General features: G+C 38.0%; 1 protein-coding gene across 4 annotated transcripts in view; it reads right to left on the bottom strand.

Annotated features, from left to right (window-relative positions):
• Nucleotides 1-15,413, bottom strand: part of TPP2 (tripeptidyl peptidase 2) — an 85,496-nt gene that overhangs the window by 26,474 nt on the left and 43,609 nt on the right. For all 4 annotated transcript variants that reach the window (XM_059685066.1, XM_059685067.1, XM_059685064.1 and 1 more), the window contains exons 10-16: nucleotides 14,327-14,426; nucleotides 10,668-10,816; nucleotides 8,271-8,386; nucleotides 7,566-7,734; nucleotides 5,282-5,439; nucleotides 4,906-4,982; nucleotides 2,324-2,430 (exon numbers count right to left, since the gene is read on the bottom strand). In XM_059685066.1, the coding sequence (XP_059541049.1) occupies nucleotides 2,324-2,430; nucleotides 4,906-4,982; nucleotides 5,282-5,439; nucleotides 7,566-7,734; nucleotides 8,271-8,386; nucleotides 10,668-10,816; nucleotides 14,327-14,426 (876 nt within the window). The remainder of the gene's footprint in view (nucleotides 1-2,323; nucleotides 2,431-4,905; nucleotides 4,983-5,281; nucleotides 5,440-7,565; nucleotides 7,735-8,270; nucleotides 8,387-10,667; nucleotides 10,817-14,326; nucleotides 14,427-15,413) is intronic.

The following is a 15,413-nucleotide window of genomic DNA, read 5'->3' as shown; positions in this document are numbered from 1 at the left end:
ATCAAATTATATATTCACATGAAATTTGCATATTTTCTTAAAAACAAAGACTCAATAGAGTATTAATAAAGCTGAAAGGGCAGAAGATTCAGCTCTGGAAAATAAGTCAGGATTAAAATAAACAACCACTATGCTGCAAATACCAGGAAACAGCAAGCTTTCCATAGGTGGACACACAATTATCCTAATCAGGCACCTTTTAAAATCCCTCTCCCCTCTGGTAAGCTCAACCTTTCCTCTTCTTTTAGTAGAAAGCCAAGTAATTCCTGATAGAGGATTTTAATTTTAGAAACCTCTATTTTGTCATCATGCTTAAATTCCATTAGTATCTATTCAACTTCATTAATATTTTTCCTAGTCTCTCCCTCTTGGCTTATTTGTATTCTATTTGCTTCTAGAAGGGATAATGTCAGAACTACATATGCTCAGCTTTATTCCGAGGCAGAGGTGGAGGTAAGCCCAAATCTCTGTGAAGCAGGATCAGCAGCATATCTACTGAATATCCACTCCAATACAGGAAACTAAGCAGGGCTTAATTCTCTGGCTCACAAGGTCAAGTTGGCACAGAGCTCTGTGAACCTAATCAATTGCTAATAATACAAAACCTGATGTTATTAACAGTAAGTTTTATTTGAAATAGGAATTATCTGTAGTACTTTTTTTTCTTTTTGACACCCCCTAGCCCAGTGGCCAGCAAATTGTGGCTCGCGAGCCACATGTGGTGGCTCTTTGGCCCCTTGAGTGTGGCTCTTCCACAAAATACCGACTTCTGAGCATGGGCCACGAAGTTTCAATCGTACTGTTCGTGCGCACCCGCACGTGGTATTTTGTGGAAGAGCCACACTCAAGGGGCCAAACAGCCGCCTGTGGCTCACAAGCCGCAGTTTGCCGACCACTGCCCTAGCCCTAGCCCCATCCCTGCCTGAGATCAAATTGACAAATAACATTAAGTTTAAGGCATGCAACCTGAGGATTTGATGTACTTAAACACTATGAAATGTTTACCACAATAAGGTTAGTTAACACACAATACAGTTACCAATTTTCTCGATAGTAAGAACATTTAAAATCTACTCTCTTAGCGAATTTCAAGTATACAATTCAGTATTAACTACAGTCACCATTAAATCTCTTGAATTTATTCATAGCTGAAAGTTTGTACGCTTCAGCCAACATCTCCCCATTTCCTCCACCCTCTGTAGTACATTTCTAATCTGAGACTGTTAAATGCTCTGATCTCTTTCCATTCTGAATCATCTGATAACTTTTTATTTAAAAAAAAAAAAAACACAACTAATTATTTTCAACACCAGCCTAAACAAGTCACAATTAGGGCATTATAATTACTAACATCTACCATCAAAAAGATTTCAGAATCAGTATTAACTGTAGATTTTTATTCTTTAAAATGATTAGTGTACATTTCATCAGAGCCTAACGTTATATATTTGCAAGGGGCTCTGTGTACATGCATAGCAGCCAGAGTCGTTCAACAATGCAACTCTAACTCCAATCACTAACAGGTAAGGCATTATGCTAAACTAAGTTAAAATCTTGAATATTAAAACATTAAGATGGCCTAGATGATCTGATGTATGAGCCAATGATAAATATTAACAGATCTTTAAAAAGTTTAAAATCTACTAGTAAATCTAGAGTGCCAGATATACACTGAGTGGCCAGATTATTATGACCACCCCATCAGTACTTCATTGGGCCGCCTTTTGCCTTCAATACTATGGTGATTCTTCTTGGCATTGACTCCATGAGATGTTGAAAGGTAATGCGAGGAATCTGACACCATGCCTGATGAATAGCACTGTCCAGTTCTGTGAGATTTGATGGTTGTGGAAACAGCTGCCTGAGGGCTCTTTTAACTTCATCCCACAAATGCTCAATTGGATTGAGATCTGGTGATTGTGGGGGCCACCTAAGCAAGGTAAAGTCTCCCTCATGTTCTTGAAACCACTCCTGCACAATACCAGCACCGTGGCATGGTGCATTGTCTTGTTGGAAGAAGCCATCTCCATTGGGATACGCCATCAACATGATAGGATGAACTTGATCAGCAACGATACTGATACTTAGGTATGCTGTGCTATTCAGACGTTTATAATGATCTGGCCCTCTTAGTAACTTCAGCAGGAGATTATAGCTAATTTGCCTACAAACGTCAGGTGGTCATAATAATCTGACCACTCAGTGTATATTGTTATGAGGAAAATATGCATTACAAATACATGAACTTTATATAGTCATAATCATAAAAGAGAGAGAATGTACAAAAAGATAAGTGCTCAAGATAGACTTTAGTTTTACTTACCAGCCCATGTTGCACCCTCAGGAACCTCAATAAAATGCCTTCGAATTTGACCAGGTTTAAAATGTACATCTGTAAAGGCTAGATCATAGTGTGAGGATTCATTTACTCTGAAAATTAATATAAATTATTGATTAAATGTGATACTCTCATAAAAAAAGGCTTTATATTAGTTATAAGCCCACTAGTACTCTAGATTTTAATAATTCATTAGAAATTAATACTTAAAGGCTGGTTACAAAACAGTGTGCATAATACAATCTCATTTTTGCAACATATTAGCAGAGATAAACTCTGGCTAGTCCAGTATAAATGATTTTTCTACTTTTTACCTGTCTGCTTTAAAATCTATAAGATACACATACACAGCCAAAACCGGTTTGGCTCAGTGGATAGAACATCGGCCTGTGGACTGAAGGGTCCCAGGTTCGATTCCGGTCAAGGGCATGTACCAGGGTTGCGGGCACATCCCCAGTGGGAGGTGTGCAGGAGGCAGCTGATCGATGTTTCTCTCTCATCGATGTTTCTAACTCTCTGCTCTCTCCCTTCCTCTCTGTAAAAAATCAATAAAATATATTTAAAAAAGAAAAAGATACACACACACACACACTAAGCAAGTTCACTTTTTACACAAAAGAAATTGTGCTTCATTCACAGAATTTTTCCAATTATCAGAATTTGGGCGATAGAGAGCTCTAAATATTACAACCAAAGGTAATTTTTCATGTCATTGGTACTGATTGTAGCTCTAAGACTACTATTAAATAAACCCCCCTTTGTAGTTTCAAAATGTTTGCAAAGCATAATGACACAGTAAAGAAAAAATCTACTTTCACAACATTTTTGTAAGAAGTCAATGAAGCATAAAAGTCTAATGTATATTACCCACTATGAAAACCTAAAGTACACACTAAGGACAAATTCTAGTCAGTGTGACAAAAATTTAATGAGAGCCTACTATATATAAGGCACTGTTATTAGGAGTCCTTTGCCACAAACAATCTAGAGGGGACAGAAAAACCACCTGAGACATTTAATGCAAAACGTTCTTGGTAGACAGGAAGTGTTAGAAGAGATTTGGTCCATGCAAAGGGACCTGGGAAAGCTTCCTGAAGGAGATAATGTCTCAGCTGATGCCTGAATCTTATACATTACTTTATTGAGGCTCCTGCTGGACTTCCAGAAAACATTAGGTTGAGAACTTAGCTGTCCTGGAATTTTTCATGTGTACGTCACTTTTTACCTCCTCAATTCCATGCTATGTTTCCTATATGCTGAGACTATTACACATTTAATATTTACCAGGTAACTAATACTATATAAAAACTGTTAACTTAGAACTCTCTACTGTTTCCAATACTCACATAATCTCAATCCTGTCCTTATTCTACTCAATAATTTGTTTTATATAAATACTGTAAAATGGGCTCCATATTGAACATGTAAGATACAGTTCCTGTGTTTTTTTCAGTGGGCTCACAGTCAAATGGGTAAGTGGGTAAATTAAATAAAAAATGACAATATATTCGCTGAAGTCTGTGTTACAGGCATGTAAAAAGCATTAGGAAGCAGCAAGAAGGGCCTCCCTTCCCCTGGAGATGACCAGGAACTCGCTTGGTGGTTGAGACAGGAAACCGAAGCACAGAAATCAACCAGACCTGAGGAAGCCCGGAGTGTCAGCATCTGTGACCTCATGGAATATGGTGAATGTAAAAATGACAGGAAACACTGGTTTATAAAGGATCCTTGTTTGCTATTTTAAGGAGCACAACTTGGTCCTTGAACATGCCACTGATACATTTAAATGGGAAGCAATATGATCAGCCTTGAATTCCTTGGCTTCAGGTGGAAGACAAGATGAAAAGCGAAGATTCTGGAAACAGCAGGTGACTGGAAAAGTGGAAGAACCAGGAGAAAACAGTAATCCCAGAGACAAGGGGATTAAAATGGAGTGGGGCCAGAAGAGGATGAAGTCATATACTAATATTGCAGAGGGACTGGGCAAGATGAAGATAAGAGGTCCTCTGAATTGGGATCCTGGTGGAAGGCAGTTTCAATGCAGGGACACAGAACAGATGTCATCACTTATTCTCACAGTGAACAAGGAATAACATGGTTGACTATGTGCCACTTGAACTTTGAGCAAGGAGCAGAACTAAAGCCTGGTTATCTAGTTCTTGCCTATTAACTCTTTAGAAGTTCACATTGTTGTCATAAGTAACCATTAAAAAAAATTTGTTGACCCTTGAACAACATGGGGATTAAGGGCGTTGACCCTGTAAGCAGCCAAAAATCCATGTATAATTTTTGATTCCCCCAAAACTTAGTTGTCCCTCAGTAGCCACAGGGGATTGGTTCCAGGACAACCCATGGGTACCAAAATCTGCAGATGCTTAAGCCGCTGTATAAAATGGTGTAGATTAGAGCAGAGTCAGCCTTCCACACCTGTGGACTCCAAACTACGAATCAAAAACAGTGTAAGTACAGGCATTTATTGAAAAAATTCACAAGTAAGTGAACGCACACAGTTAAAACCTGTGTTGTTCAAGGGTCAGTTGTTACTGTACGGGTAACGTGTTACTTACTTTGATGCTATAACTGCAGTGACTGGAACTCTGAACAGAGGACCTGCATTAGGGGATGCTATATCATAGCCACATACCTAAAAAACAGCATGTTACCGTTTCGATATCCATAAATTAAATTAAACAAAGAAAAAAGGAAAAAGTGTAATCTATTCATAGAATAAATTAATCTAATATGAAAATTTAAAGGTCTTAAGCACAAGTTGATTAATTTTCTGCTGTCAGGTCACATGATTAATGGCAAAAAGCCTAAATAAATACATGCAGGACAACCCTTGTCTAATTCACACTAATGGGGAAAAGGACTGCCATATAAAGTACTTTTAAACATTTTAAAAGTAAAGAAAGTTTAAAATAAATGAAGTTACACCAATACCTCTGTATAATGTAATCCTTCTCTTAAGCCCCGGGGATCCACACGTATGTTTATATGTCTACATTGATTCATGAGTTCCAAATGGCTGGGACACTGAACCCAAGATGAGTTTGAAGTTAAAGCTAAATGAAGCTGAAGGGATATTTTTTCAGAGTTTTCTGGATTAAAGAAAAACAAAAATTAAAGATTAGTACTTTCTCTTTCATTTAAAAAAGTTCAATCTTCTCAAAAAAATTTAGCAAATTTGTAAAAGGCACTAGGCAAAACACAGCTTAAGTAAAAATCACAGAATCTTCCTCAAGCTTTAGTTCACTTATAATGCATTCACACTTTCACTCAACACTGCTACAGCCTTAAATTAATATAAGGAGTTTGGGTGGATATTTTTCATTACTGCATGTGGAAATGATATTTGATCAACATGAAGACTGTCAAATAGACAGTGAGGACTCTTTTGTTTACCTCATTGAGCAGAGGCACTCTTGGCTGCTTCTACTTCCTACTCTGCCTTATACCCAAGTAGTAAAAGTGGAAAAGAAAAGGTATTTGATCATTTATCCACAATTTAATAAAAACATAGGTCACTGAAGACCCATTTTGCGTATTTTCCTGGGTAGTCAGAATGCTAACTGAATTGCCATAGTATTGGAATCCCTAAGTGCCATCATTTTTTCTCTAAAATCTATAATATTTAAAATAATACACTGCCCCTGTCTGTGTGGCTCAACTGGTTGGAGCGTCAGTCGTCCCATACACCAAAAGGTTGCGGGTTTGATCCCTGATCAGGGCACATTGTTAGGTTACAGGTTTGATTGCTAATCTGGCATGTACAGGAGGCAACTGTTTGATGTTTCTCTCTCACCCTGATGTTTCTCTTTCTCTCTCTCTCAAAATCAATGAAAACATATCCTCGGGTGAGGATTTAACAAAATAATAATAATAATAATAATAATAATAATCCTATCTAATAAAAGAGAAACATGGTAATTGGCGTACGACCGATACCCTTTTCATTGGCTAATCAGCGAGATATGCAAATTAACTGTCAGCCAAGATGGCTGCCGGCAGCCAGGCAGCTTGAAACTAACATGAGGCTTGCTTGCCTCAGTGACGGAGGAAACCAACGTTCCCCGCCTGCCGCTGCCTCTGAGCTGGCAGTTTAAGAAACTCTGTAACAAATACGCCCAACTTCAGCCAGCAGATTCGCAACATTGTAAGCAAAGGCCAGAAACCTACTTTCAGCCGGAGGCCTAAGAGCTGGAGCCAAGCCTCAAGCTAAAGCTGGCCCAGAATAAAAAAAAAAAAAAAAAAAAGGAAAAAAGGAGCGTTTGGGAGTTCAGTCACCCCCAGCCTGAAAACAGCCCTCAGCCCCTCACCCAGACTGGCCAGGCACCCCAGTGGGGACCCCCACCCTGATCCAGGACACCCTTCAGGGCAAACCAGCCAGCACCCACCCGTGCACCAGGCCTCTACCCTATATAGTAAAAGGGTAATATGCCTCCCGGCACCGGGATCAGCGGAGCCGTGAGGCCTCCCGGCACTGGAATCAGCATGACAGGGGGCACCCAAACCCCCTGATCGCCCTGCGGCTCTGTGTGTGACAGGGGGCGGGGCCCCAACCTCCCTATCCACCCTGCTCTGTGCCTGATAGGGGGGAGCTCCCCCCCCCACGGGCCCTGCTCTGTGTGTGACGGGGTAGAGCCATAACCTCCCCATCAGCCCTGCCCTGAGTGTGAGAGTGGGGGTGCCCCAACCCCCTGATCCGCCCTGCTCTGTGGGTGATAGAGGGCAGCACCCCAAACCCCTGATGGGCCCTGCTCTGTGCGTGACAGGGTACAGAGCCCCAACCCCCCTGATGGGCCCTGCTCTGTGCGTGACAGGGGGTTGCTCCACAACCTCCCCATCGACCCTGCCTTGAGTGTGACAGGGGGCGGCGCCCCAACTCCCCAATCAGCCCGACCAGGGGCTGCACCTAGGGATTGGGCCTGCCCTCTGCCACCCGGGAGCAGGCCTAAGCCAGCAGGGCATTATCTCCCGAGGGGTCCCAGACTGCTAGAGGGCACAGGCCGGGCTGAGGGACCCCCCCTCCCCCCTCCCCCCGAGTGCACAAATTTTTGTGCACCGGGCCTCTAGTAATAATAATAAAATAAGAGTAATAATGACAATATTGTCAATGTATGTTTTCTCTTTAGAACATTAGCCCAAACAGCATTTCTCTATTATGATACTATTCACTTAAATAATAAATGTGAGCACTTTAGCTTACCATACATTTAGTACTTACCAGTTTTTTCTGGAAATACAGGTTCAATGCCAACACCATGATCTGAAGGTGCCATCACCTGAACAGGATCTCTGAGGTAGATACCACGGTTATTTCCAACGGTAACAGTGAAACCTAATTTATTAGCAAATGATGTATTCTGAACGAGGTAGTCATAGGCTTTATCAACCTAATTATAAGAACACAAAGAGTAAGATATAAATGGTTAGGTCAAGAAAATATTTTGTTGCAAGTTACCAATTTGATTTCACTTGTGGTAAAGTACAAGCAAAAAGTTAATTTCTATATATATTCAGCTCTCTAAAATTAGGAGAACAAGGATACCTTCATAGACAAATTACAGTCTAACTACTGGACTCACCTACCCTACTTTCTTCATTCTCATTATTATTCCCAACTGACCAAAGTGAGGAACTCTCCCATATGCCAGTATAATTTACCAGTTTTTGCCCTTTACCTGTTTGCTTTGAATTTCTACCTTCTATATGTTCTACATGTATTATATTTCTCTATCTTACTGCAACAAATTTTGTCTTAACTAAAAAAATTGTTTTAATATCCTCTTTAATTACAGTTCAGAGACCACTATGATGATAAAATCTAGAATTAGATATACTCAATCATCCTTATAACAGGAAATACTATCTAACAAAGCTAAAATATTTTCTCAATGACTTACAACAGTTTCCATACAAACAACAATACCTGAATAATACCATGTCCTTGGGCAAACACTTCTATATTGTCAGCCTTCACTGCAGTGTTTTCTAGAGCTCTTCTAACTGAATGAACTGTGTAGTTAACATTATTAGCTTTCAGACCTAAAATTTAAAAAGAAAAAAGTGTTAGAGAACTCACTACTTTGAAACCTTTCCCCCTTCACCAGTACAGATAACATGTGCATTCCCTGGTTTTCATGTCTTGTGCTTCAACACTCACTTTTAAATCTTAAAAAAACAAAAACAAAAAACCCACTAAACAATCTAACCAAAACTGCTGGCATCACACAAAGACTTACCTAAGAAAAATGACTGTGTTTCCATTATGCAAGGGCATGAAAACAGGCTATGCAGAGATAATGTAAATGTAAGAAGCATATACCTAAAGGCATTCCAATGACATTTGCTTTAAAACACTGTTGGTCAAACAATACAGGGTTGAGCAAAAGTAGGCTTACCGTTGTGAATATACAAAACAGTTTATTCTTATATTAGTATTTACTAATCATTCTATTATCTTCCATATGAACAACTGTAAACCTACTTTTGCTCCTACTGTATAGTTGCTGGCAGTAGTTTTCAACCTGACTGCATGTAATAAAAACACCAGGAGAACTTAAACAAGCAGAAAAGATGCTGAGGCCTCACCACAGACCAATTAAAGTAGCATCTTTGAGACTAGATCCCAGGCACAAATATGAATTAAAAACTTCCAGGGTAATGCTAGGGAGCACCCAGGCTGGGAATGACTGTTCTACAGGAAGGATATGGAGGTCACCAATCTGTAAACCCTGCATTAATGCCTGCTGTTAAGGATCAAAGATAAGTAATATAGTATTCCTGCCCTCTCCAGAGCTCAATAAATGTGTAAATTCTTATGATATTGTAAGAAATGAGCAAAACAAACATGGAAACATCATGTTGCTGTATGAGCAAATAAGGTGAAGCTCTATCAGAGGGACAAATACATGCACAGGAGTTTGCAAGTCTAAAAAATGGGAGAAAGGAATTCTAGGCAGAGAGCAGTATGACCAAAGGCAGGAAGCATGCGCAAACTTGAAATATTTGGAGAGGTTGAACAGGACTAGTCATAAGGGGAGTCCTGGAAATTATATCAGAGGGACACTTCTGAGGTGGAACTGTCACCACAGTCTGGGTACCCTACCTTTGAGTGCTAGTCAATGTCAATGCCACCCAATTTCATGATATAAGCCTCCTGCACAGCACACTAGAAATTCCTACGTCCCTTTCCACTTCACTTTGTTCCACAGAAATATTCATTACCTTCCAATAATGAATACAGACTATTACTTTTTTTAAAAATAATTTTTAAAAAATAGATTCGAGACAGAGGAAGTGGGGCAGTGGAGGGGGGGTGGTGGTGGAAAGAAACATTGACTGGTTGCCTCCTGCATGTCTTCCTGAACTTGCAACCTGGGTATGTGCCCTAATTGGGAATCAAACATGCCACCTCTTGGTGTAAGGGACGAGGCTCCTACCAACCGAGCCACACCAGCCTGGGCGGTAACTATTTAGTATTTTTTTTCATAGGTTGTCTCCTCCAACCATAATATAAACTCCACATGGACAGACATTTTTGATGTTTTGTTTACTAATTTAGCCCCCCTGAGCTAAAACAGTGCTTGATAGTCATTAATAGCCAATAAATAAATCTATTTGTTGAATGGATAATGAATACACAGTCAAATCATTATCATCACATAAATTATTCTCACCTTAAACTTTACTTTGAGCCCCAGAACATTATCAATTCTATCACATTTTCTCACCATAAGAATTTCAGAAAATGAAAACAACTGTCTGCAATAAGATAAACTTATTCAATAATCCTCTAATAAAGAGCTAATATGCTAATTAGACTGGACAGCGAAATGACCTTCCGGAAGGACCAGTGGGTGAGGGGCAGGGCGGAGAGGCAGCTGGAGAGGCAGCGGGGGGCACGAGGGCTGAGCCACTTGCAGGAATTTTGTGCATCAGGCCTCTAGTTTTTTATGTCTATTACCTAAATATTATGCTATAAACATAAAATTGTGTAGATACTTAATACCTACTGACCTAATCTTATAACTGCATGAAAGAGGCAACCAAATGATGTGTCTCTCTCACATTGATGTCTCTTTCTCTTCCTCCCTCCCCTCCTTTCACTCTCTAAAAATCAAGGGGAAAAATATCCCTGGAAGGAAGGAAGGAAGGAAGGAAGGAAGGAAGAAAGGAAGAAAGGAAGGAAGGAAGGGAGGGAGGGGGAGGAAGGGAGGGACGGAGGGAGGAAATTAAACTGTTTAAAATATATGTGCAATAGCTAAAAACTCACCATCGCTTTATTGGAAATAGTACCACGTAGAGCAGTAAGAAATGTCCTCACCTGAAAGTATCAGGGCGATACCTCCACATGCATTGGGAGAAGACATAGATGTCCCATTCATTAGTTGAGTTCCTCTCAATGTCCAGTTAGGAACAGAAGCAATGGCTCCTCCTGGTGCACTGATACTCACTCCAAGGGCCCCATCAGCACTGAATAAAAGGCCATTAGTTTGCTTACAATGATAATAACTGGATAAATATGGGTGTTCAAGTAATTTACAGTATAATCCCGTGGACTACTTGAAATCATTGGAATCAATGGAAAAAATACTCAGCACAACTGTTTCCCCATTGAGTAGTTTTTTCCTTTGTAAATGATCAAAATCTGTGTGTGTGTGTGTGTGTGTGTGTGTGTGTGTGTGTAACAGACTTAGGTGTAAAAGGTTATCGGGTATGTTTATGAAAAAAAATTAAATAAATTCTTTAAAATAAATTTTGCCATTGCTCAGACTCCTTGATGAATATACTTCTCTTGTCCATGAGTATAAGCTTTGCCTTTGTCTGAATTAATATAGCACTGTCCAATAGAAATATGTGGGACACATGTCATTATAAATTTTCTAAGAGCTTCATTTAAAAAACGTGACAAGAATTTGAAGTTAATTTTAATGATGTACTTTTTAATTCAACATATCCAAAATATAATTTCAATATGTAACTGATAGAAAAATGTGAGTTAATTTATATTTTTTTGTACTGGAAAGTATTTGTAAAGTTAGCACTTACAGCACATCTTAATTCAGACTAACTTCATGGGATTAGTGGCTGACATACTGGATAACTAAAATCAACAGTGCTGCCTGGTTTAGGGCTTTGGCTCTAAATTAATGAGTTAAAGTCCGTAGAGTTCATTATCGCATTGTCCCCAAACACAAGCTCTGCCCTCTGCCCCAAGTGAAGGAAGAATAAAGGCACACTACACTTCTTTCCACCTGGAAGAGTGGCCATAAATTCCCCACAGACAATGCTGTCCTCTCCTTTGTACTATTCTTCCCCAGCTGACTATTTTTATTCTTGGAAGGGATACTAGTGCAATTTGGTTTCATATTTTTACACAGAGATCTGAAAGCATGCGAATCATATCTTCCTCATGAAATGGGTTAGTGGCATCCCTTTTAATAATTATCTTAAAACAAATATTGTGAAGTAAATATCTGTTGACCTGTAGTATTATCAAGTGACAAAAGTGCCTGCATAGTGTAATCTTCCATTTATGCACAGAATGACTAAAAGGTTGTTACCCAAATATACTACAGATGAGATTTAGGGTAATTTTTGCTTACTTCTTGGCATCAACTATATTGTTTACCAATGTTCACAATGAGTATTTGGTATCTTATTATTAAAGAAAATAATTTGGAAGAGTCATCAATTCTAAAAGACTTACTTCCTGTATTAATTTTCCACTAATCTGTTAAAGTGGCTAATAGGAAAGCACTTAATCTGTGTTCTAAAAATGGGTTCTATAAAATGTAAATAAAAATTGTATTAAAATAAAAATTAAAAATTTCTAATATAAACCTTACATATTTCTTATAAAAACCTTATGCAAACATTATATTAAAATTTCCTTAAAATAAAAAACTTTTATTTTCTTCTAAAATACAACATGTAATAAAATTCAAAACATGTTTCTGTAGCTATAACTTGGTAATCTGCCTTTAAGATATATGCCATACTTGCAAACATCAAGAATACAAGTAACTTCTTTGTTTGGCAGTCTTTCCTGATGAAGAGGATTTTTAAAATAGGCCTACAGAATATATTCATTCAGTGATCATTAGTCAATGTTTTATATTCACACCCTGTCTAATAATTAAAAACCAAGTCTTTTCAATAATATTCAAGTTTATAGTACTGTAAACATGAAACTAATTCTCTCAATTCTTAGGAAAACTGGTTTGTGAACCACTATCTGCTTAATCAGAGCTTCCCCCACAGTTCATAAACTCATTTTCTTAAAATAATTATTTAAAAGTTCTATATAAAAATAAGACTGACAAAAGCTAGTTTAAACATTCTCTAATGCTTGCTGTTTATCCTGACTATAAGATAAAACAATATTTAAAAATCAATTTTAGAAAAGAACAAGTTTAATAATTAATGCATTTATTAACTAAACATAAAAGATATAAACATTTGCTGACTTTGACTCTTATCCTATTTCTAGCCACTCTTACTCAATGATGTGTAGTTTTAGGCCAGTTAGTTGGGCTAATGAGGGCAGTCTATGACATAGGTGAAAATATAGGCAAAGCTTCTTCAACCACATGCAGACCCACAGCCTGATTGCTTTCAATGACAGTTATAAAAAACTACTAAAATAAATTTTATTTTTTAAAAAAGAAATTACCTAGAGAAAGTTAGGAAGATACCTGTAACTCAGAGGATTAAATTTAGCATTATCATATTTGATCTGATCCCAACCAATTTTTCTAATCTTACCTTCCAATAGTCCCTTTGATATGCTTTATACATTTAACAAACCCAATTACTACTTATTTCCCCAAAATCTTTGCACTAAAACCTGCTCATCTTTGGGTTCATGCTATTCTTGCCATATAAAATTCCTTACTTCTATCTCAAAATCCTATCCATCTTTTTTTTAAAAAAATGTGTTTTATTAATTTCAGAGAGGCAGAGAGAGGGAGAGACAGAAACATCAATGATGAGAAAGAATCATTGATCAACTGCCTCCTGCACAGCCCTCACTGGGGATCAAGCCCGAAACTCTGGCATATGCGCTTGACCAGAATCGAACCCAGGACCCCTCAGTCCGAAGGCTGACACTCTATCCACTGAGCCAAACCAGCGAGGGTCCTATCCATCTTTTAAGGCCCACTCTAATAGCATCATCTCTTTGAAGGGTTCCACTCAAAAGGAAGTGATACTCCCACCTATATAATGTCCTAAAATGAAATTGTGAACTCAGATGACAACCTATTCATTTATTACTGAAGGCAGTAAGGTATTTGCTGAATTAAATTCAAAGTTGATTCTCTTTTTAAAAAAATAATTCCAAAGAGGTAAAGAGATGAATTAAAATAGGCTTTATTTTCCAGAAGGTACTTGTACCTGATGTCATAATGAGGGATTATATAAATGTGGGCTTACTATACCTCTTGAGAAAGATAATCAGTTCCTGGAATCAGAGAAATATACTTCACAGAGGGGCTTCAAGAAACCAAAATAGATGAATTCATTTATCAAACAGAACTTGCCTACTATGGGTTGAACCCAAAATTGCTCAATACATTATAACTTCAAACACATAAACACAGGGACTGCAGGCCTATAACTGACCAAACAAAAGCTTGGTCCTTTGTTTCACCTAAGTTAAACATCAAAAGTACTGCAAAAAAGGCCTTCACTACTTTCTAAACATAATCTAGCCCTTACTTTGCGTTCAGATCCTCATAAATGAAGGATTTGGGGAACAGGCCTAAGAATTTACACTCAGAATACAACTAACAATGAAATGGCTGCATTTTACTTCTTTAATTATCAGTTTCCTTGAGATAAATTCTCAATCAAAGTGAAAATGCTGAAAAGTAAAAACTATTAGAAAGAATCAGTAAAATTACCAAAACTCTGCCTCACCTACCATGTAAAATTTAGCCAAATATTTATAATAGTCTACCTGTCCTACCCTCCACCTACCTGGGCCCTCTAGAAGACCACGTATATTGATTGGCAGGTAATTTCTCTCTCAGAGAATATTCAGCAACCATCATATCAGGTGAAACATAAGCACCAACACCTGTGGGATTAGATTTCATAATTAACAAAAGGACACAAAATATGCATGTTAACTCTAATCCACTATTCACTGGGCTACATGACCTTGGGTAAATTGTTTGATGTCCCTATGCCACAGCTCTGTCATAAAATGAAAAGATAAAAAAACTTAACCAAGGAAAATTTACTGTGTACCAAACATTATACTATGTGACTTGTTATTGAGTATAAAAATAGCCATTAAGATTATTATGTGGATTACAAATAATGTATCTGAAAGTGTATTTAGATGTAAAAGAAAAAGAAATGTGTTTTAAACTATAAAATATAACGTTAGAGGAATAAAGGAGTTAGTTGACTGGCATTTTTGAATGAATGACCATTCTATTGAAAATGCCACGGATAATATTGGCAGTATCCCTCTGCTCAAAAGTGGCTATAATAATGAGCAAAACAACAAAGGCAGAACATGCCAGTCTTGTAGATACATATGAAAATGAAGCCTTGTTATACTCTGAAACACAATATAGAGATCAAACTTGGTTCTTTCATTTCAGAAATTAGGGAAACATGACCTACAGAAATTGAAAAAAATATACAAAATACACATTAATGACTGGCAGAGAAAAGATTTACAATCTAGGTATACCAGCATCTACTCATAATTCCTCTTTACAACATATAACATTCAGAGTAGAAGACTAGATAAAACATGTGTGAGTTAAGAGGATTTAGGTTAACAATGCTACCACAAAAACTGCAATTATTTTATAAAATTTAAAATTTTCAGTGAATATGGAGATAAGAAAACAAAAAAACACTGAGTATTAGAGCAGAGCAATAAACTTGATCTTTAGGTACCTCTTTCAGATCTATTTTTGGTTTCATTTTCATACTAGAGGCCCGGTACACAAAAATTTGTGCACTCGGGGGGTCCCTCAGCCTGGCCTGTGCCCTCTCGCAGTCTGGGACCCTTCGGGGGATGTCCGCCTGCTGGCTTAGGCCCACT

This window comes from Myotis daubentonii, chromosome 2, assembly GCF_963259705.1.
Source record: "Myotis daubentonii chromosome 2, mMyoDau2.1, whole genome shotgun sequence".
Classification (NCBI taxonomy): domain Eukaryota; kingdom Metazoa; phylum Chordata; class Mammalia; order Chiroptera; family Vespertilionidae; genus Myotis; species Myotis daubentonii.
The sequence above is the reverse complement of the archived record's forward strand: the minus strand, read 5'-3'. Positions and strand labels throughout refer to the sequence as shown.